At 36.3% G+C, this 22,555-nt stretch overlaps 1 protein-coding gene across 1 annotated transcript in view; it reads right to left on the reverse strand.

The window, feature by feature from the left end:
- Positions 1-22,555, reverse strand: part of SLCO6A1 (solute carrier organic anion transporter family member 6A1) — a 96,700-nt gene that overhangs the window by 43,725 nt on the left and 30,420 nt on the right. Inside the window, exons 4-5 of the mRNA XM_082380429.1 lie at positions 10,820-10,973; positions 3,832-4,027 (exon numbers count right to left, since the gene is read on the reverse strand). Of these exons, the coding sequence (XP_082236555.1) occupies positions 3,832-4,027; positions 10,820-10,973 (350 nt within the window). The remainder of the gene's footprint in view (positions 1-3,831; positions 4,028-10,819; positions 10,974-22,555) is intronic.

Consider the following 22,555-nt stretch of genomic DNA (forward strand, 5'->3'; position numbering starts at 1 on the left):
TCAATGTTCATAGCAGCATTATTTATGATTGCCAAGATATGGAAGCAACCTAAGTGCCCAGCAACAGATGAATGGATAAAGAAGATGTGGCATATATATATATATGATGGAATATTACCCATAAAAAAGAATGAAATAATACCATTTGCGCAACATGGATGGACCTAGAGGGTATTATGCTTAGTGAAATAAGTTAAATAGAGAAAAACAAATGCCTCTATGTTATCACTTATATATGAAATCTAAAAAATAAAACAAATGAATATATACAACAAAACAGAAACAGCCTCACAGATACAGAGAACAAACTACTGGTTACCAGTAAGGAGAAGGAAGAGGGGAGGGGCAAGATAGGGGTATAGGAATGAGAGATATAAACTACTATGTATAAAATAAATAAGCAATAAAGACATATTGTAGAGCACAGGGAAATGTAGCCATTATTTTATAATAATCTTAAAAGGGTTATAATCTATAAAAATATTGAATCACTATTTTGTACACCTGAAACTAATATTGTAAATCAACTAGTTTTCAGTAAAAAAAGCAATTTTAAGAAGTTCATAGCAATAAAAGCTTACATTAAGAAAAAAGAAAGATCTCAAATAAACAATCTAACTACACCTCAAGGAATTAGAAAAAGAACAGACTAAGTCCAAAATTAGTAGAAGGAAGGAAATAAGGATGAGAGCAGAAATAAATGAAATAGAGACTAATACAATAGAAAAGATCAATAAAACTAAGAGTTGTTTTTTTAAAAGATAAATAAAATAGATAAACTTTTAGCTAGACTTGCCAAGAAAAAAAAGAGAGGAGTCAAATAAATGAAATTGTAAGAAAGCAGAAACATTACAACTGATACACTACAAATACAAAGGTCATAAGTGACTACTATGAAGAATTATACACCAAAAATTTTTTCTTGCTTGCTTGCTTTCTTGCTTTCATCATTCATGCTCTTCTGCTTTCTCTGGTTTTGAGTACTTTATGAGATTTCATTTTCTCTCATCTGTTAGCATAGCAATTATACTTCTTTTTAAAAACGTTTTAATGATTTTCCCTAGAATTCCCAACATACATTTTCAAGTTATTTAAGTCTACTTTCAAATAACATTATACCACTTCATTGGTAGTTCAGGTACTTTATAACAAAGTATTCCCGATTCCTCCCTCCCTTTTTATAAGACTGCTGTCATTTATTTCACTATCCATAAACTATAATTACTGAATACCTTAATGCCATAATTATTTTGAAGAGTTATCTATTATACCTATTAAAATGATAAAAATAAAAGAACATAGTCTACCTTTATTTATTCATCTCTAATGCTCTGTTTCTTTATGTGAATCTACATCTAACTCATGTCATTTTTCATTTTTCTGAAGAACTTCTTTAAACATTTCTTGCAAAGCAGATTTACTGGTGACAATTCCCTTATATTTTGTTTATCTGAGAATATCTTTATATCTCCTTCACTTTTCAAAGATAGTTTCATTGTATACAGCATTCTAAGTTGACTTTTTTTTTCCAGTCCTTTAAATATTTCATTCCTCTCTCATCTTGCTTGCATTGTTTGTGAAGAGAAGTCTGTTGTAAATTATCCTTGATCCTCTATAAGTTTTATTTCCTCTGACTTTTTTTCAAGACTTCGATTTTGATTCTGCAGTTTGAATATGATATGCCTACATGTAGATTTTTTTTGGTATTTATCCTTCTTGGTATTCTTTGAGCTTCCAAGATCTGTGGTTTGCTGTCTGTCATTAACTATGGAAAATTCTCAGCCATTATTACTTCACCTATTTCTTCTGTTCTTTTGTCTCCTTCTTCTCTTTCTGGTCCTTCCAGATGTGTTACATCTTTGTAACTGCTGCACAGTTCTTGGATATTCTATTCCAGTTATTGGCATTCTTTTTTCTCTTTGCTTTTCAGTTTGAAAGGTTTCCACTGACATATCTTCAAAGTCATTAATACTTTCCTCAGTTCTGTACAGTCTACTGATGAATCCATGAAAGGGACTCTTCATTTTATTATAGTGTTGTTTTGGCTTTCTAGAATTTACTTTTGATTTTTTTCTTAGAGTTTCCATTTCTCTGCTTGCATTACCTATACTTCTTTCATGTTGTCCACTTTTTCCATTAGAGCCCTTAGAATATTAATCATAGTTATTTTATGTTCCTAGTCTGATCATTCCAAAATCTCATTTCTTTTAGAGCTAACAACAAATGTTACTAATTATCCTTCACCTGAGACTATCTTTCTTTCATTTTCTTTCTTGAAGGATATTTTCACTGGATAATAAATTATGTGTTAGCAGTTCTTTTCTTTCAGGACTAAAGATATTGTTCTACTGTTTTCTGAACCCATGGTTTCTGATGAGAAATTCACAGTTATCTGTATTACTGCACCCATAAATACTATTGTAACATTCTTATTTGATAATGCCAATATCTGGATCCCCTATGGTCTGTTCTATCGTCTGTTTTATCTAAGGGTTTTTGGCCATGTCTTTGGCCTGCTGGGTATTTTTTTTAATGCAAGACCCTTGCCTACAACACTTTATAGCTTTGTATGGCATAATCTTTCTTTCGGAGTGTTAAGTCTGCCTTTCTGCTGCTACAGCACTGGCTGACCAAATTAATCCAATTAGAGGCAAATTAATTCCTGGCTGGGTTATAGTACTTTAGGGAGGCCCTCACTCTTAGGTCTTAACCTTACAGAGGTATCAGTTGAGAACATGGTATTCACCACGGTTGCTCCCCAACCGCACAATCTAAAGTTGAACTCTTATCTATAGAGCATCACAAGACTGGTGAAATTTTTCTCTGCTTTTTACAAGATTTCTACTTGATTTCAGCCTCTTAGCTTCATAATTCAGCAAATGTATTGAGTGAAACCCCAACAGAGTGTTATCTCATTTGTCTACCTCTCTCCTTACTGATATCCTGTCTCACTCCATGTCCTAATTTTTGTCTCTTTAGGCTCAAAGGTCAGTCAAAAATTTGTGCCAGTTTTTTTGTCATCTTACTAGATGCTTTTTGCCCAGACACTTTGCCAGAATTGCCAGCTTCTTGCCAATGTCCAGAAATAGTAAATATACTCAGGGTAAAAAGTAACTGCAGAAGATTGCTTCTCCTCACAAGGTTTGCCTTTCTCCAGGATTTTGGTCTTTAAATTCCTAGTTGCCTAAACAACTGTCTGATGCCTTTAAACACATTTTTAAAATGTTATTCAGCTTTTCTAGGTGTTCTCAGTAGAAGCATTGGTCTGCCATAAGCCACTTCATTGTAGCTCAAGTGTAAGTCTTGTTTTCTTTACTTATTTTACTTGCTTAGTCCTTTGGTTTCCAATTCCAGTTCTGTTTCTCTTCTTTAACATCAATCTCTGCCCAGTTCTTTGAATTTTTGCATGTTTAACTTAAAGGAGACATTACTCATGCATACTTTCAGATGTCTTCAGTTCCATTCTTTGATAAGAAGGCAGACATACCAATTCAAAAACAAAGGTAAGACTGGCTTTGTACAGACAGTTAGTATGGTCTCCTAGTTGCTACTCACTTTAATACAGATTTCTTGTTCTGGGTTCTGATTCATTTCATTATGTTTTGTTTCTTTAGACTATATGAATGCATAAGCAGTCATACCACAAGCTATCATGATATTTCTGCCCTTAAAGTGAAAGGTGAACTATGCTTTATGTTTCTTTTACATGTTCAATAATGCCAAGAATGATATGAGCATATTAGGGTTACTGGATAAATAACTGTTAATCGACTAAGAAATCTATCATTGGGATTAGATGTAAAAATCTCATAAATATAAAATTATATTTACCCGCCATAATCTTCAGTGATCCCAGCAAATGGTATTGAATCACAGTGTACAAAAATTACAAATGCAAGCAGTACAAGTGTTACAGCAGATGTAACCATTACAAATCTCATAAGGCCTTTACAAGACATTTGTAACTTGGAAATAATGATACCTCCCAGAATCTGGCCAAGAGCACCTCCTGGAATTAAAACAAGTCCTAAAAGAAAGGAGGAAGAGAAAACACAGTTAAAAAATAGTCAGCTAAAGACAGTACAGAAAATTCATACTTTGAGGCAATCCCCTCTGCTCTAAACATATAGCAAACATAGATTTAACTAAGAGACTGAGACAAAACTTAAAGGCATGATATTAATAAATACCTCAACAAACCCTGAACCCTAAGAGAAATACAAATTTGTGAGTGGGGCTGAAGCTATAGGCCTAAGGGACCTAGAATAAGAGGCTCCACAAAATGTTTTACAGCAGTTGTGAGAAATACAATAAAAGGCATACCGGAGGAACAACATTTGAAAATTTGTAGCTAAGAATGAGAAATTTCAATAATTAAAGAAATATTAGTCCTGGGAATAAAAGTGCACTCCAATTACTGAGAAAGAGTAAAAATAAATAAATATTAAATCACATAAGGTAATAAGGTAAGGAAACTTCATAACATCAAGATTAAAGTGTAAATTGTAAAAGCTTCCAGAGAGCCTGTAACTTGCAAAAGAATTATAATTATAGCTAATTTTTTAAAAAGATAAAATTAATAAACTAGACCAAACACACATACACAATCCTGAGGAGTGGGGTTAGTAAACTGCAAGTGAGTAGTGAAAATTTCCTAAACCAACTGAGGGGGATAAAATGAATAAAAAATGAGTCCATTGAGACAGGACAGAATAGTGGGGGAAAAAAAGAAGCAAAAGAGAAGTGTAATAAACAAAATGTACAATTAAAAATTTAAAAATTACTTAAATATGTCAGAATTTACTAAAATGATAAATGGATAAAACAACTATTAAAAAGACAGAATATCAAATTTGATATTTTTAAAAAAGGAAAGCTTGAAAATAAAGCAGTGAAAAAGCATGTACCATGAAAATATAGATCATGAACATGTATATACCTAATGACAATGCATAAAATAAATTATGTAAACACTGCCTAGATTTCAAGAAAATTAAAAATCTGTAAACAAAGTGTTCTAACTCAGCTTTCTCAGAGACAGAGACTTAGTTAACAACACTATTAAAGATATGGAAAGTATTAATTGATTTGAACAAGCAGTTATTTAAAAAGAGAAATAAGAGCCTATGTCTACAAACTAAAAATCTCTTTTCAATAATTCATGGCTTAAGTAAAAATATGCTGATGAGAATTAAAAATGCTTAGAACTGAACAACGATACAAATTACATCTAAATGTATGAGATGCTACTAAAGAAAATCTATAGCTAACGATACCTCCATTATAACTTGTTAGGAGAACTAAATGAGTTAATATTTAAGTGCTTAGAACAGTGTATAGTCACATAGCAAACATTATACGAGTGTCTGTTAAAAGGTAGAATTTACAGACAAATTCATTTATTAGAAAGCAAAAAAGTACAAATAGTGTAGTGGCAATGTTTATTAAGAAAATTGTGGGAATTGGAAGTGAATCAGAGGGTGAGCAACAAGGCTGCAGTTAAGAAGTCAAGAAGAAGTAAACCACATTTTACCTCATAATCTCGGAAATTAAGGGCAGTAGGTATGACTGAAAGCAAGAGTGAGGTAGACTTAAAAAACAAGAGGATTGGATGGCTGTCTATATAAAATGTTTGATCCCCAATTCCTATCCCTACCCACAATGCTAGACAACCCTAGGTTTATTCAGTTTGAACCCAACAACTATAGAGTTAAGAAAACCAATTACATCTGTGAGCAGAAAACTGAGAACACAACTCGGCTGAGAAAGTATTGGCTGTCAGGCTTATTGCCCTAGGCAATAAGAAAATACTGGACACTGGGAGTTCAAAAATTAAATAGCTGGGTCCTTGAAAGACTACCCTAAAAGGACACAAAACAGTTGAAAATTCAACTGCAAAGCACAGAACTTCCAATCAACTTCTTATGTAAATATTTTATTGGTGTACAGAAAAATACACAAAGCAATATTACACATTTGATGAATTTTCAAAGTGAACATAACTACGCAACCACACCCAGGTAAAAAAAATCAAACATTACCAGAAGGCCAGAGGCTCTTTCATGCACTTATAGGATTTTATAAAATATGAATCATAAAGTATGCATACATTATGGCTTCTTTTTTTGGACATGATGTTTGAAAAATCCACCCATGTTTTTGTATATAACAATAGTTCATGCCTTCTCATTGCTGAATAGCATTCTAGTATATGCATACAACACAACTTATTTGTTCACTGTGATGTTGCAAATTGTGCTGCTCCTTTAAAAATTCATGTATATGTCCTTTTGTAAATGTTTGCATTTCTGTTGGGTATACTCTTAAGAGAAGAACTTATGTTGGGTATATAACTAGGAGTTGAATTCCTGGGTCAGGGGATATGTATAAGTTCAGATTTTTATGATACTGCCAAACAGATTTATAAAATGATAAACCAATTTACATTCTCACAGTAGTGGATAAAATGTCAATTGCTCCACATCCATGCCAACATATATCTTTCTTTTTCATTTTAGCAATTCTGGTGAATGGGTAATAGTATTGCATTGTGATTTTAATATGCATTTCCCTGAAAAACCACTGAAGGTGAGCACATTTTCACATGAATATTGGCCAATTGATATCATCTTTTATATAATGTCTGTTCAAGTCTTTTGTCCATCTTTATTGGATTATCTGCCTTTTTATTATTGTCAGATTTTTTACATATTCTGGACACAAACACTTTGTAGAATATTTCTATTGAAAATGTTGTTTTGCATGCATTTTCACTCTTCATGCTGACATTTGATGAACAGAAGTTCTTAATTTTAATGTAATAGCACATTTTTTTTCTTTATGGCTATGTAATTTGTGTCCTGTTTAATAAATCTTTGTCTTCTCCAAGCCATGAAGATATTTTCCTATGCCTTATTCTAAAAAGTTTCATTGTTTTACATACACATTGAGATCTGCAATCCATCTAGAATTGGTATCTATGTATGTAGTGAGGTAGAGGTCAAGATTTGTCTTTATTTAAATGTACTATAACTACTACTCTGTTTATTGGGCAACAATTCTCCACTACCCTCTGATGCTGTATATCCTACAAGTAGAAGTACTGACTGCTTTTTGTTTTATATTTTCTAGGATATTTCTATAGTGAACATGCTTGGATAAGCAAGATAGATCCCCTTTTAGAGCACTTTTGTTGTGGCTTCACTACACAAATGCTGTGGCTCCAATTTCAAAATATAAAATAGGTAATTATTTTACCTATTTTAGGCTTGTACTGTATATGCTCTAAATTCCAAAAGTGATACTGGAATACATAAATTGCTACCCCTGCTCCTCAAGTATGGTCCAACAGGAACAACATAGAATCTCAGGAGGAAAAAGGAAAGTCCCAACTCTCATTATGGACTCACATGAAGCAGAAGTAGTAAGAATTGCAGTATCTCAATTCAACAGACCTTATGTTCAGTAATAAAAGTTACCAGGGGCTTGAGGTTTACAGTGGATTAACCACCAATTGAATTCCATTGTTCCTATAGCCCTGGATGTTCCATACACTGTGATGTAACTAAATTTTTGGCACAGACCGATGGCACTGGATACGCTGTCCTGGACATTGCCAAAGTCTTCTTTTGCATCCCTCTAGCACCCAAAGAAAAAGACTAATTCTCATTCATGCTACAAGGCCACAAATATACATTTGCAGTATTCCCTCAGGAGTACCTAAATTCCTCTTCCATTTACTACAAGGGGGCAGGTCAGGATTTACTGTGACTACCACTACACTATGATGCCCAAAGCTTTCAGTGATAGATGCTATTCAGTTGGCTGTAGGGTCAGAAGCCTGACTCAATGGCTCTGACTCTGGTATTAGCACACCATCACCAGCAAGGGTGACTGATCAAGCCTAACAAAATCCAGAAGTCTGCTCATCGAGTTTTGGGGGGATTCTGCAGACAAAATCACAATGCTCTATCACTCTGGAAGTTAAGGAAAAATTGTCTCCCTTCCCCCAACCAAAAGCCAGCCTAGCATCACTTTGGATTCTTGAGTATTAGAGACAGTAGCCGATTCACTTGGGCATTCTCTTTGGTCTTGTATACCAGCTAACCCAGAGGCCTGCACTGGATGCCAATCCGCAAGCTGTGGTATGCTCCCTACTTTGAGGTACCACAAACCTAATGACCTATTTGAGCTTCAAGGCTCCATGACTGATGATTTTTTTTGCTGGAGTCTATGGAAAAGGGAGGAAGTCCCCACTCAGAAGCATCGTTGGTTGTATAGGACTCACTGACTCCCTGAAACAGGTACATTTAAAAGCAATTCTTAGCTTACTGCTGGTCCCTTGTCACAACCAAAGCTCTGACCCACAGAGACTTTCTGATTCTGTGGACTGATATTCTCAGTTTGAGATGAACCAAAATAGACTCACCACTAACCATTTGACAAGCCTTACTTGTCAACTGGAATTGGTGTGTTCAAGCCATGGGGGTGGGTCACAGAGATCTTCAAATGATTAAAGAAACACCACCAGTAGATCACCAGTAGCCCTCAGTAGACAGTGGAAATCTCTTTTAAATGCACTTACTTTTGGTTACTCAGGGAAGATTTCCAGAGGGACTACTGATACATTATTTATATGTACCCTGAGGGCAGTTATCTTTATTACTCTAAGAGTAATCCAACTAGAAAAGGTGGTACAAAATTTGTCCCTAATTTTAGTTGAAATAATCAATGACACCTCATCCCTGGAAAGCACTCTGGTCAGCCTCAGTCACTGATCAGCATTGTTATGGATGACAGAATTGCCCAAAACTTCATCCTTGCAGGCCAGGGTAAAATATATGCAATTGCTAATGCATTCTGTTATGCTTGGATTAATACCTCAGGCTAAGTGGAAAGGTCAATACGGAAACTTTAGGAGAAAGCCATCTTGCTTTCTAAGGTAGACCCTGAGGGCCAAGAAATTTGTTCAGCTGGCTTGGTCCAGGAATTTGCCAGCATGATTGAGGCCAATACTGCAAGTGGCCTTATCCTGTTCTTTGGAGTCCTGTTGATATGAGCCTTAATTAAATACTCTATGAAACAAATTGAATGGGTTTAGTCCCTATCTCTATTAATTAGATTAATCAGAGTGTCAAACAATGTGGTATACCTGTGGAAAAATCTGTCATGGCCCCTGAAACTGTGTCATGTTTGGCTTTTGGACTATGCACAGTCTGACAATGGTGTGCCCTTTATCACAAAATCTACTCAATAATAGGCTGATAGTCAATGTTTTTGCATACCTTAACATTTGTTTTTTATTTGGCCCACATGTTTTATGTTCCTTCTTTTTTTCCTTTCTTATTTTTTTAAATTATTAGTAAAAATTTTCAAATAAATATACTCATTTACTATTCTTTTACTGGTTACCTGCAAGTTACAGTATGCATCTCTGACTTTTTATAGCATAAAATAAATGATCACATTTACCATCTTTCCATTAATGCTGGAACCTTAAAACATTTAGTTCCATTTGCAACCTCTTTTGGAGAGTCAATTCTCAATATCTAGTAAAATTGATGTACACAATAGCAATGCCTCTTCAATGTCTAAATATAGATCAACTTTTACAAATGTTCACAAGAAGACATGTACAAGTCTATTTGTTACTGCACTGTTTGGAAAAGTGAAAAAGTTGGGGGCAACTTCATATCCTTTTATATAATATGGATAAATAAACAGTATTCATAAAATAGAATCCCACAGCACTGTTAAAATGCACTAAATAGAGATCAACATGAATCGATGCTCATAATTTCAGATGAAAGTGACAGAAGAGTACATACAAAATGATATATGAATTTTAGAAACAGATTGTATGTAAATAGGTACATAAGAGGTAAAAATATATAAATGTGAGAGAAGGATGAACTCTAACTTTAGAAGAGTTGTTACCTATGGGGAGGGAGGGAGAGAAATGGGATAAAGAAGAGGTACAGGCGCTTCCCTGGTGGCGCAGTGGTTGAGAGTCCGCCTGCCAGTGCGGGGGACACGGGTTCGAGCCCTGGTCTGGGAAGGTCCCACGTGCCGCGGAGCGGCTGGGCCCGTGAGCCACAATTACTGAGCCTGCGCGTCTGGAGCCTGTGCTCCACAACAAGAGAGGCCGCGACAGTGAGAGGCCCCCGCACCGCGATGAGGAGTGGCCCCCGCTTGCCGCAACTGGGGAAAGCCCTCGCACAGCAACGAAGACCCAACACAGCCAAAAATAAATAAATAAATTTATAAAAAAAAAGAAGAGGTACATAAGTCTTACAAGGTTTTATGTGTTAAAAACTATTGATGGGCTTCCCTGGTGGCGCAGTGGTTGAGAGTCTGCCTGCCAATGCAGGGGACACGGGTTCGAGCCCGGGTCTGGGAGGATCCCACATGCTGCGGAGCGGCTGGGCCCGTGAGCCACGACTACTGAGCCTGCGCGTCTGGAGCCTGTTCTCCGCAACAAGAGAGGCCGCGACAGTGAGAGGCCCGCGCACCGCGATGAAGAGTGGCCCCCGCTTGCCACAACTAGAGAAAGCCCTCGCACAGAAACGAAGACCCAACACAGCCATAAATAAATAAATAAATTTAAAAAAACAAAAACAAAAAAAAAACAAAAAACTATTGATGCAATGATGGCAAAGTGCTCATATTTTAAAAATTTCAGCAAGAAGTACTTAGATATTTAAAGTTTAAGCAAATGCTACTACTCCTTCTACTTTCTGCTTATTTGAAATAGTTCATAAATACATATAAGAAAACTTTACATAAAAATTTCATAACGAGTACGAGTGGAAATGTCTACCTGCAAGTGTAGTTGCTTCACTGGGTGTTAATATAAACTGATTTTCTATGTATATAGGCAAAAATTCAGATGCTCCAATCATAACTAAAGATTCTGAAGCTCTGGACAGGGATAGGTACACAAACATTGGATTCTTGATCAGAATCTGAAATAGAAATAAGTTACATGTGAATTACTTTATTTTGTTAGGTAAAGAGGAATAGATATACCCACTCACATGTTAATGACCAATCCACAAAAAGTTTAGCTTTTTCAGTCTTAACTGAAAATACATATATATGTATATAAAAATTGAAATATAAATTTAAAATTCACCAATATACACATACCATAAAAGACATGTAGTGTTTTAACCATTTTTATTTGTTATTTGATCTCCATACCACCGATAATTTTTATTTGGGGATCTGGCAGTTTGCTAGAACTGCTAGAACTAAAACATTAACCTTCAAACTAATTTTTGGATTTCCTAGATATGTATATATCTTTGAAACTATTTAGTGGTGTTTTATATTTGTATATATTTTTTAACAAACTTAAAATTTCTTTTTCTAGCCCTAAACACAATTTCTAAAATCTAATCATTTTCTGCATATTCATCGAATTCATCTTCTGAGTGCTATTTAACATTACATAGTGTAATTCCACAATATTTATCCACTCCCATAGGGTTAAATGCTTAGGCTGACTTCAACTTCCTACTGGCACAAACAAGGCTACATTAAACATCCCTGTGCAACCCTTAAGGAAATAGGATAGAGTGTCTTTGGAAGTACATATCCTAGAAAGGGATTGCTAGGGCATTGGAATTTGGTGTACTTCATTCCATTATTTCTCCAAATCTTTTCTCCAGAATTATCAGTTTATATTCCCACCATAATATAAGATAGTTCCATTTTCTTCATGTAGCAACTGATATTTTCTAAAATTCATCAGATCAATATTTCTTTTTTTTAATTTTATTTATTTATTTATGGTTGTGTCGGGTCTTCGTTTCTGTGCGAGGGCTCTCTCTAGTTGCAGCAAGCGGGGGCCACTCTTCATCGCGGTGCACGGGCCTCTCACTATCGCGGCCTCTCTTGTTGCGGAGCACACGCTCCAGACGCACAGACTCCAGACGCGCAGGCTCAGCAATTGTGGCTTACGGGACTAGTCGCTCCGCAGCATGTGGGATCCTCCCAGACCAGGGCTCGAACCCGTGTCCCTCGCATCGGCAGGCAGACTCTCAACCACTGCGCCACCAGGGAGGCCCAGATCAATATTTCTGACTTCACATCCCCTTCCAGAACTTTGCTATTCTCCAAGAAAGAGGCATTGAACTTTGAAAGGGCTTTACGACCGCCTCAGCAAAGCAAGTAATGCTGCATGACTTCTGAGGTTGGGTCATAAAAGGATAATATGACTTCTGCTGGGAACTCTCACTCTCTCAGGACTCTGGCCTTGGAACTTGGTTACCATGTTATGAGAAAGCCCAGGCCAGATGGAGAGACGATGTGTGGGCATTCCAGCAAAGAGCCAGGATCAAAAGCTAATATCTGAGTGAACAAGTCTTCAGATGACTCCATCCCCCAGACTTAGTTCACTACAACTGACCACAAGTAGAGCTGAGAAGAGTAAGCCCTGCACAAATCACAGCATCATGAGCAAAACGGATGCTCTAGTATTTTAAGCCACTAAGTTTTGGGGAGGTTTGTCATGTAGCAATAATAACTGGCACACCCCACATAATCACGAACACTTTAATATTGGCTGGCTTTCAAAATTTTTCCATGCTGATGAATGTATATTATTACAATGCTATATTTTGTATTTCCCTAATTTCCAATACAACTGAGCATTTCTTGATATAATTCTTAGCTATTTAGGACTATTTTGTGTGTATGAACTGGCTATTTGTGTGTTTATTAGGCTTCCTGATATCCTTGTGTAGATTTTCCAAGAATTCCTTGTTTATTCTAAATATTAATCTCTTGTTGGATTTAGGTATCTGTCGCCCACCTTTTACAACTGTTTATAGCTTCCTTCATTGAATAGAAATCTTTGACTTAATGTAATCTAATCCATAAATTATAAGCCCATATTTGACGCTATTGGGAATCTTGTCTAACCTTTTCCTACCTCTATGTCACAAGGTATTTCTTTCATTTTAAACATTAACTTTGTTGTTTTTTCTAGTCACATTCTATTAACCTAGAAATCACCTTTTTGCATAACATTAAGTAGAGAGCCAACTTCATTTCACCAAATAGAGAACAAAGTTAGTCATCACACCTATCGAACAATTATCCTTGAAGTGCCTCTTCTATCATATGACAAGTTCTTAGATACATTAATCTGTAGCTGTGTTCTTTATTCTGTTCCACTGGCCTATTTATCTGTACTGAGAAAATGCTACCTTTTTTTTTTTCACTGCTAAGGCTTTATAGCCTGTCTTAATGTGTACGAGGATCAACACTCTTCGTTTTACCTATTCATGCCCTTATTCTGCCATAATAATTTTAGAATCAATTTGTCATTTACTAAAAAAATAAAATTGTTGCCATAGTGATTACATCACATTGAATCCATAGATTATTTGAGAAAGAAATCACATATATGAAAGTTGTCATTTTATCCATTAAATTGTATATCTCTCAACTTATCCTAGTCTCCTCTAATACTGTTACATGAGTTTTAAATTTTTTCATGAAGTTCTTGAGTAGTTCTGAATTATTCATAGTTTTGTGATTACTTTTTACTTTATCTAATTTTAAAAATAGATAATTATTTATGAATAGTCTTATTTGAATATTTTATTTTATTTTTTAAAATTTTATATTTCTTATGTTGCACATTCAGATACTGCTCAATTAGTGGATTATACCTCTTTTATAGGTCCTTCTAGTTCACAAATGTTGATTTATTCATAATAATTATTGAGAATTGAATATTAAGCACAGTCCTTATTCTAATGAAAGTTATAGCAATATTCCATGATTCTGTATGAAATGGAAGTCTGTATTAGATATAACAAGCAAAACAAGAAACAGAAAATCTGGTTTTTTGTCTTGGCTCTGCAACTGATTTTTGGAGTAACAATAAGCAAATCACAATCTCTACATATCTCATTTTCAGCAAGTATTATGTAATAGTAGATAGAGCAATGGCCTGAGAGTAAAATACATGAGGTATTCTTATATTCTTAACCTCAATTCGGCCACCTGTATATATGTGTGTGTGTGTGTGTGTGTGTGTGTGTCCAAAGACATACATGTCTTTGGAAAAGTTACTCATCCTCTTTAAATTACTGGTTCATCATCTGTAAAGTAGAAATGATAATACCTATATTTATGGTGATTATGAGAATTGCATATATGTAATAATTTATATAATTTCTGGCACATAGTAGGTGCCCAGTAAAGAATATACATCAGTTTCATAATTTATAAAATAAGAGTAATCACATGAGATTACTAAATTTGTTGTTTGTAAACTTGAGTTAGCCTTAAATCATTTGGAGGGCAGTTATAAAACATATATTGCCAGGTCCTACTTCCAGAGTTTCTGATTCAGTAGGTCTGGAATGGGGCCTAAGAATTCACGTTTTTAACAAATTCCCAAATGATGATGATGATGTTAATCTGAGAACCAATGCATGAGATAATTTTTCTGTTTATGCTGTTTAGGATTAAAATGAACAGACTCAGTGGCTAATTCAGTTGATGCAGCTTATCATAATGTTACACAGAAAGTAAGAAAGCCCAAACACTCTCTCAGTAGCTAAACAATTCAGCGCTCGTAAAGAAATAGAACCATCATTCAGAATAAGATGGCAGCCTATCTTGTCTGCTTAGTAGTGGGAGTTCCATTGCTTTATCTTGATTGCTTCAAAGGCCCAAATATTCAGTTTCTTTCTGTCAGCTTATTGTGTCTATGTCTGCTTCTATTTTGGCTACTGACTATTCTCTCTCCATTTTCTTCTTTATCTCAATGGTCTTTGCTCATTCATTTTCTCTATGTCAATTTACCAAAGCTATGTTGCTTGAGTTTCCCTCTCTTTCTCCTATGTATATACTCCCCAAGAGAGAGGAACTGACTAGATTAGTTTACAGCAAGGTGTCTCTGTTGGTCATTGTGCTCAAGATATGATACTTAATAGGTTTTGGGGAAATCTAAAGATTACTGTCTTGGACTCAAGTGCTGATCCCAGATCTACTTTTGGCTAGGACATTTGGAATATATCATACAGAGCAAGGCAACTAATGCACAAGGAAACACTTCTGGGCACTTTATTCAGAAAGGGACTGTGAGCATAGCAAATACTCAGAATACCATGGATTCTCTTCCAGGTGATCCTGCTTAAAAAAAATCAACCCATTTCTTTTCTTAGATATAAAATACAGGAGTCAAAGAAGAAGGCCAGATATACAAATCGGTATCCAAGTGGTTTCATGTAGCAAAATTAGGCTTAATTCTGGTAGTTGTTGATACACAAAGGGAGAAACTGAATTAGTTCCGCACAGTAGGAGACAGTTCTGTGCAACAGCCATATCTTGCAGTACTGTGGATCTTAGCCCTAGTCCATCACAGAGTCTGCCAACAACTAGGGTCTTTACTACACCAGAGGAGGCTCATGCTGGTCTGGAACTTCAAACTAAGTTAGGTACTTCTATATGTGCTTACTTAGTTGGAGTCTGAAACAAGAGCAGGACCAACAAAATATAAAGTATTAGGTATAGAGGCCTCAGAAAAGTAGGCTGAGGTTCAGGAGAGGGATCAAGTAGCAGTGGGATACAAATGTTAATGAAGAAATCGCTGTAGAGGAATGTTGCAGAGAGGAAACAGTTCCTGAAGATGGGTCATATGATGTCACAATTAATTCTGGAAGTTTTTTCCTTCATGAGGTAGAAGCATTAATCTACTTCCTACCCTAATCCAGGTTGCATGATGGGAGACACTGATCCTGCCAGTAAAAAAGGCCTTGGTGTCTATGGACAAATAGAAGGAAAACGTAAGTTGAGGAGGACACCAATAAATTTTTAACTTCTCAAGTGTCTTACCTGATTATTTAACTTCTCACCTGCTCTGGTCTTGATTCTTTATGGTACACAGCTATAATTTGCCATAGAAAATAAGTAATGGTTATCTTTTTGCTTATAGCATGTTTAAAAATGTTTCAGCTTCCCATGCTGGAATCTTACCTAGTCTGCTTCCATGAACACCAATTTATTTTAAGTAAAACCTAGCAGACAACTCAGAGATTAAAACCAGTATATAATGTCCTGACATAAATACAAGTGATATATTTGATTATGTTTTCTACAATAGTAATTAATTTGCCTTCAAAGGAAAGTCAATATTTTGACTACCAATATTTGACTACCAAAATATCTAAATAATTTGGACACTATCTTCTTTGATATAGTCTGTCATCTATCAGCAGTCACACAAGCAATGAAGAATACCTCATATTCATTTGGTCCTTTATAGTCACAAAGTTCTTTCATATTATAATACTCATTGACACTTCTTTGTTCATTGGAGTCCTGGTATGTAAATGTCTTCCTGGGTAATAAGGGATGAGACAAGCATGAGATGAAGAAAAGGAGGGTGAACGTGTTGATCTCTCTGCTCCACACATTTAAAAGAAGCTTTTCCCCTATGAAATTTTATTCCTTACATGCTTGCAGCGAGTGTTAATTTCATTAATTTTTCTTTTTCATGATTTATTTCCCTCACTTCCAAGTGTTATGTTTTTGTTGTTTTAAAATATGTTTCTAGTCCATTATATTTTTATAGCTATAGCTAAATAGATATTAAATTTATTCACTGTTCTACTTTCTTTTCTTCAAGCTTAATCCCATTTACTTTTACAGTTACAACTTTTCACCTCATGTACATTATAACTTTATAAAAATGTTAAATATTTTGTCTCTTCTAGCTTTTTATCTTTTATTTTACTTATGTCTATTTTATCTATTTTAAAAGTATAAAAATTGGGGAAGAGATCAAGATAGCAGAGCAGGAGGACACTGGGTTCACATCCCCCCCACAAACACATCAAAAAATACATCTACATGTGGAAAAATTCTCACTGAAAACAACTGGAGACTGGCAGAAAGACTCTTCTACAACCAAGGCTGTAAAGAACTATCCACACAGAATCAAGTAGGAAGGGAGGAGAATGATTAGGTCGGGACTTACACTCCTAGGAGGGGACAGAGAAGAGGAGAGAGATTATTATGGGCTCAGAGAGCCTCCCTGGAGAGTGAGGGATTTGAACCAAATATTGAGTATCCCAGCCCTGGTATTTGATAGTGGGAAGACAAGTCCTCATAGCTGGTTAGAAGACCAGTGGAACTTACATGAGAGCTGTAAGAAACTGAGACTCTACTCGTAAAGAGTGTGCACATGCTTGTTCACGCCCCAAAAAAGATGGTGGAAGCAGACTGAAACTGCCTGGGGCTCTGGCTGGTTTCCTATCACCACCCCAGCGAGTACCCCAGCCCCTTTAGCTCCAGCGCAGTTCCCCACTAGGGTGAAGGTTACCACTGTCTTGGACAGTGCACACTTGGTGAGGACATAGCCGACTTGGACCCAGCACTGCATCTGAATGGGGTGAGGGTAGCCATGACTGATACTCATGGAAGTTGGTGGATCGGTAGCTGTCTGGAACACTGAGTGATGTGCAGAGACCACCTTGGCACATGCCCTGGCCCACACTGGGCACCTGCTCTGGCCCCTCTTGCTTCAGCACTACTACCCTCTAGGGCGAAGGTGCCATTGCAGGGAAGGGGGAGAGCACACACCTACAGGGAACAGAACCAGCTCAGACCCAATTCTCAGAGCTTCTCCTCCAGCACCTCAGGACACAATCTCACCCCAGATAGTGTGAGGATGGCCACTGAGCATAGGAGAAGCCCTGGCTCACCCCTGACTGGCTCTCGCCATGCTATCTCCAGCCCCACCTCCCACCAAGGTGATAGCTGCCAGTGTACCCTGGCAAAATACATGACCCATGCACACTTTAGATCCAGCTCTCCCACCAAAGGCACTGGGAACACACAGACTGCACAGGGATGCTCCCACACAAGGACACCCTTGCAAGACTGGGAGAGTTAACTGTTTTACCTAATTTCATAGACATTCAAGAGAAAGTTAAACAAAACGAGAAGACAAAAGAATTTGTTTCAAATGAAATAACAAGAAAAAAACTCTGAAAAAATAATTAATGAAACAGAAATAAATAATTTACCAGATAAAGATTTCAAAGCATTAGTAATAAGAATGCTAACTGAACTTGAGAAAAGAATAGATGAACACAGTGAGAATTTCAACAAGGAAATTGAAAGTATAAAAAGAATCAGGGCTTCCCTGGTGGCGCAGTGGTTGGGAATCTGCCTGCTAATGCAGGGGACACGGGTTCGAGCCCTGGTCCGGGAGGATCCCACATGCCGCGGAGCGGCTGGGCCCGTGAGCCACAATTACTGAGCCTGCGCATCTGGAGCCTGTGCTCCGCAACAAGAGAGGCCGCAATAGTGGGAGGCCCGCGCACCGCAATGAGGAGTGGCCCCTGCTTGCCGCAACTGGAGGAAGCCCTCGCACAGAAACAAAGACACAACACAGCCAAATAAATAAATAAGTAAATAAATTATAAAAAGAATCAGAGCTGAATACGAGAACTGAAATGAAAAACACACTACAAGGAGTTAACAGCAGACTAGGGCATACAAAAGAATGCCTAAGTGATCTAGAAGATAGAATGATGGAAATCACCCAATCAGAACAGTAAAAAGAAAAACAAATTTTAAAAATGAGGACAGTTTAAGGGACCTCTGAGATTTCATCAAGCATACTATCATTTGCATTATAGGAGTCCTAGAAGGAGAAGAGAGAGAGAAAGGGGTTGAAAATGTATTTGATGAAATTATGGCTGGAAACATCCTGAACCTGAAGAAGGAAACAGATATCCAGGTACAGGAAACACAGAAAGCCCCAAAAGAGATGAACCCAAAGATATCTACACCAAGACGTACAATAATTAAAATGGCAGAAGTTAAAGATAAAGAGAGAATTCTAAAGACCAGCAAGAGAAAAATAAAGAGTCGTGTACAAGGGAGCCCCCATAGATCTATCAGTGATTTTTCTGCAGAAACTTTGCAGGCCATAAGGGAGTGGCATGATATATTTAAACTGCTAAAAGGGAAAAACCTACAACCTAGGATACTCTACCCAGCAGGGTTATCATTCAGATTTGGGGGGAGTTAAAGAACTTTTTAGACAGAAAAAAACAAAAAGAAATCGTGAATACTAAACTGACCCTAGGGCTTCCCTGGTGGCGCAGTGGTTGAGAATCTGCCTGCTAATGCAGGGGACACGGGTTTGAGCCCTGGTCTGGGAAGATCCCACACGCCACGGAGCAACTAGGCCCGTGAGCCACAACAACTGAGCCTGCGCGTCTGGAGCTTGTGCTCCGCAACAAGAGAGGCCGTGATAGTGAGAGGCCCGCGCACCGCAATGAAGAGTGGCCCCCACTTGCCGCTACTAGAGAAAGCCCTCGCACAGAAACGAAGACCCAACACAGCCAAAAATAAATAAATTAATTAAAAAAAAAAAAAAATCAACAAAGTTTTGCCTTCTGCAACAACATGGATGGGCCTGGGGGATATTATGCTTAGTAAAATAAGTCAGACAGAGAAGGACAAACACTGTATGGTATCACTTACATATGCAATATAAAAACTAAAACAAACAAATGAATATAACATAACAGAAACAGGCTTACAGATAGAACAAACTAGTGATTACCAGTGGGGAGGAGAAAGGGGGAGGGGCAAGAGGGGGTAGCAAATAAAGAGGTACAAACTACTATGTATATAATAAATAAGTTACAAGAATATATTATATAGCACAGGGAATATAGCCAATATTTTATGATAACTTCAAATGGCATATAATCTATAAAAGTATTAGATCACTATGCTGTACACTTGAAACCATATAATATTGTAAATCAACTACATTTCAATAAAAATAATAAGCTATAAAAATTATCTTTACTGACATTTTAATAAAACTCTTTTCTTTCCTTACTTGTTGAATTTTCTAAAATATATCACACCAAGCAAGAAATACAGTAATAGTAGGGAGAATCCATTTAAAAATACCCACTTCTCTGGCTCCCTTTATTAAAAACTCATGACAAGTAAAGAAGACTTTAAAAAAAAACCAAAAACTATGTGTAGAAAATCAGGAGGTGTGTATTTCAACCAACTATTAGTAAGTCTTATAATGATGGTGATATATTTTACTGGCTGGAATGATCTGTTTGCTGGAATGATTTTCCATTAGTCCTTATATCAGGAGCTTCTAAACAGTCATTGGACTTCAAGCAAACAATACCAACTAAGTGTCATGAACCAGGAGGTACTGAACTACAGGATTAATAGAGGAGAAAGACAATAGGCCTTAGGAAATGAAGTTCCTCACACTAGTCTTTTTAATTTTCTTATTTTATAGTTGATAACCCACATTTCTTATCAAGATAAAGGAAGATCTTGTCATGACATTTTCCCCTAATTTTTTTGTGCATTTTCCTTCCCTAATCTAAAATCAGAAATATCTCAATATCTCAATTCATATTATTTATGCATTTATTGAGTTTTTACTATGGGCTATGCACTGATCTGTACACTTTACATTCCTATGAGGAAGGCACCGTTATTGTACCAATTTCTTGGCTGAAGAAAGTGAGGCTCAGAAAGGTTGAAATACCATATTTCATTGAATCTAAAATGCCAATGCCATCTACTGTAAGAGACACCATAATTTTATGTACTTCTAAGTAAAAAAAATCACTACCACTCACATTATGGTACAATGCCTTAAGGAAAGTCCTACGTTACTCAGATTGCAGTCTAACCAGCTTTTGAAATACATTATATCTATTAAGAAGATATAATGTCAATTTTTCTGAGTTTTCTGAGGTATTTATATATTTTGGATATTAACCCATTATCATCCAGATCATTTGCAAATAATGCCAATTTTTCCTGACTCAGCTACACAACTTGGCATGTGGGAGGCAATCCTTTTGCAGATATCTCAATAAAAGAACAATAAAGCTATCTCTACTTGTGGGAATTCTTTACTTTAGTCCCACAAAACACTTGGCCATTTCTTTGCAAGAAAATGTGAACTAGTGATCATTCCTACAACAGCAAGTATTTGCTTTACTAGTATCAAAAATTATATCCTGTTGCTGTTTCTGTCTTTCTACATATATATTAACTTTAAAATTCAATGCTTAAATATTGCATTAGCTTTTTGAAGAGTTAAAGAGAAGTTTCTTTCAATATGGACAGCACCACTAATGTATATAACTCAAAGTAATAATAATATGAATAGTCATTTCCAAGTTTGCTATATCAGGCAATATCTACTATGTCACAATTACATTCTGACTTACAGCTATTTCAAGATTCCATCAGTTTAAGATCCTACCAATTTCAAAGATGTTAAAATGTCAAGGGGAAAAAAGTGTATCTCAGAATCAAAGAAATACTTGTATCAGTATAAGGTCTCAACAGTAGTAAATGCTATATACTGTCTCCACTGGGTGGTCCTACTAGTAGTTAGGCCTGCTAACAGATCAGAACCTATGGATAAGGGGAGACCTGATTCACCATTAGCCTTCTTAACTCTTGAATATATATGTGGGACACAAAGAGAAGGCTATAGCTGGCTCTCTCTAAGGCTTTTCACCAAGGAAACTAGGATGCTACTCTCTGGTGGTCAGTCTCTAGTGTGCGACCTGACTTTTGGGCTTAGGTGAAAGTAACAGACCCTAACAAGGAAAATCTCTCTGCCTATTAGATCTATCACAGAGAAGCATAAACTCACAATTAGTTCTACCTTCTACTCATTACCAGAAAGTCATAGAATCTCTAGCCCTTACTTGATGAGAGATTATAACCATTACTCACTGCACAAATCTGCTCTTGCTTACATGAATTCCTTTATAATCTTCATTGCTTGACTGACTCACAAGTAAACACAAGCATCATCAGGGAAGACATGCTCTACTTTAATTTCACCAACATGGCTTAACAGATATGTTCTACTAAGAAACTCATCTTTGGCAGGTGCTAAACTATGAAAGAAAGCAAACACTGCAAATTTTTAAAATCTAGTAGGCCCGTTATCTGTTTTCTTTCTGAAACTCAAGCCTGCTATAATGTTAAAGGCAAGAGCCTAGATGCATGGGCTTTTCTATTGAATCTTAACATTACATGTCTATAAGGTACCTGGATTTTAGAACATTTGCTTCCCATATTTTAGGCTTTTTATTTTTCTTTCTTTGTAATGGCTCCAGAAGCTCAGATCATGTTGCTTCCTAGAACGCCTATTTTTTTCTTCCTACATAAATTATTATCAGTAGCCCTGAATTTTATGAATGCCAAGTGGTTCTTTAATTGGCTCCTGAAATTGAGTCCTCATATGCTACAGCTGAATAAAAAATTCAACTTTTTATGGCACATAAGGAAAACTTCCTGAAACAACACTCAAATTGTACTGACTTTTCAATTCTTAATCCACTCTAATCCATTTTTTACACAAAGTTTAAAAGTTCCTAAAACAAAATTTATATTATGTTCATATTATTCCCCTACTTAAACTAGTGACTTCCTATTGCATTAAAAATAAAATCTAAAGTTCTTACCCTGTCCCACAAAGACATGAGTTAGTCCCTGAATG

The sequence above is a fragment of the Balaenoptera borealis genome, assembly GCF_965194805.1.
Source record: "Balaenoptera borealis genome assembly, chromosome: 2".
Classification (NCBI taxonomy): domain Eukaryota; kingdom Metazoa; phylum Chordata; class Mammalia; order Artiodactyla; family Balaenopteridae; genus Balaenoptera; species Balaenoptera borealis.